This window comes from Octopus bimaculoides, chromosome 15 (genome assembly GCF_001194135.2).
Source record: "Octopus bimaculoides isolate UCB-OBI-ISO-001 chromosome 15, ASM119413v2, whole genome shotgun sequence".
Taxonomy (NCBI): Eukaryota; Metazoa; Mollusca; class Cephalopoda; order Octopoda; family Octopodidae; genus Octopus; species Octopus bimaculoides.
The window spans coordinates 9,654,009-9,655,779 of record NC_068995.1 but is presented as its reverse complement, the minus strand read 5'-3'; the positions used below and the strand labels follow the sequence as shown (position 1 = coordinate 9,655,779).

Here is a 1,771-nt window from a genome sequence, read left to right as displayed (position 1 = left end):
TTGTACTCTTACTATAAAATCCGCATTTAATGTAATATTTGTTTTTGATTAGCTAACAGTTTTGTAAGGGTAGTAAGAAGGGTAGGGGATTTACATAACCCTGTATACACACACTGACACTTACATGGATATATACATAAGCATATACGAATATTAAATATATGCAAGGAAAAAAAGAACAGAATATGATTTATTTTATTACTTCATAAATTAAAAAAATATTAATTAAAATTACATTTCTAATTTTGTTTTTAACCTCTACGTGCCGTTAGAGTTATGATTATTATTCACCAATGAGAATGCTCGAAAATCTCAGGGAAATTCCCCTACTTTCCCGCCAACATATGAAAAGTAGCTTTGTAATTCCTTCATAGAGGTTTCGGAAGTCTACGTATTTTCTTGATGTCGTCCTCAAAATACAAACACATGAATTATTTTTAAAGTGTGGATAACCGAAGCGAAGAAATAACGAAGGGGGAAATCAAGATCTTTAGGAATTTTCCGAAATTTTGTTTTTATTTAAATACAGATTGCTGTATCGCCAGTTTGTCTTGTAAACTTTCGACTTGCTTAAATATATTTATATATAAATATATTTAAGGTGTTTGGAGAGAAAGGATACACAAAATGGATGGTAATTGTTTGGAAGTTTTTGTGGCGCCGACTGATATTACCAGCAACAATAACAGTAGCACTGATGCTGACATCACAATCATCGCCAACAACATGACAGGTGAGCGACCGTCTTTTAGAGAGAGAGAGAGAGAAAGAGTAAAAGTCAGTGAGTGAAGGGTTTATCGAAGGGGAGGCAGTGAGCAATATTGTGATTGAAAGAGAGTGAGGGGCAGAGTTGTATTGCCGAATCGTGAGGGTGGGAGTTAATGTGATATAGATAGCCAGAGAGAATGTATGAGAGGGTGACTTTTTTTTTTAATGTAAAAGTGAAAGAGTGATTAAAACGAGTGAAATTAGATAGATACATAGATGTGAGAGAAAGTTAATTGACAAAATTTAAACTTCAACCTCAACATGGCAGCATCTGAAGTCAAAAAAATCCCCAAATTTTGTTTCTTTCCATGAAATCTCAGCTTTTTTTTTTTTTTAGATTTTATTAGAAATAGACAGAGGTAAGATTTCTCGGAAGTTTTGCCAAAACGAAACTCCTGCTAGAAAATTATTATTCCTCTTTAATTTTATAAAGTTAAACAGCCATATAATCCTTGTCTTAAGGGAGACTTCACAAGTTTTATTTCTTTTTATATTAGAAAACGTGGACTTGAACGTGTCCAAGGTCTCCCGTTTTCACTGAAGCAACAGTGCTACTCCTGTTTAAATTTAGCTGCAGATGTTTTCTTAGAGAAAAGCATGAACATCACAACCTCATTTCTACCATGTCAATCTTTAAATCTTGTAATTTCATCAGGAATGTTTTTTTTTTTTATTACAGACATTTATATTAGAAAATGTTAGAGATAATAATAATTATTATTTATATTGGAAAATGCTTATGTTTAACTTTTTTTCGTTTTCTTTCGCGGTTTATTTTTTGCCGCGAACAAATCTCGGCATGAACATCACTACTTCTTGATTGCATTCATTCATTCATCTCTCCCATCATTCTATTTTTTAATAACTTCGATAAACTTATTTCTTGCTATTGTTTATTTTTGCTATAGTTTCCTTGTTCGAATAAAGTAACGGGGGTGAATGTATTTCAAATAATAATAATAATGATAATTAATATACGTCCAAGGCCTGAAATATTGTAGGA

At 32.0% G+C, this 1,771-nt stretch overlaps 1 protein-coding gene across 1 annotated transcript in view; it reads left to right on the top strand.

Moving 5' to 3' along the window:
• Nucleotides 1–212: 212 nt before the first annotated feature.
• Nucleotides 213–1,771, top strand: part of LOC106879361 (chromatin assembly factor 1 subunit A) — a 21,409-nt gene continuing 19,850 nt past the window's right edge. Inside the window, exon 1 of the mRNA XM_052973446.1 lies at nt 213–733. Coding sequence (XP_052829406.1) covers nt 628–733 — 106 coding nt within the window. The 5' untranslated portion in view covers nt 213–627. The remainder of the gene's footprint in view (nt 734–1,771) is intronic.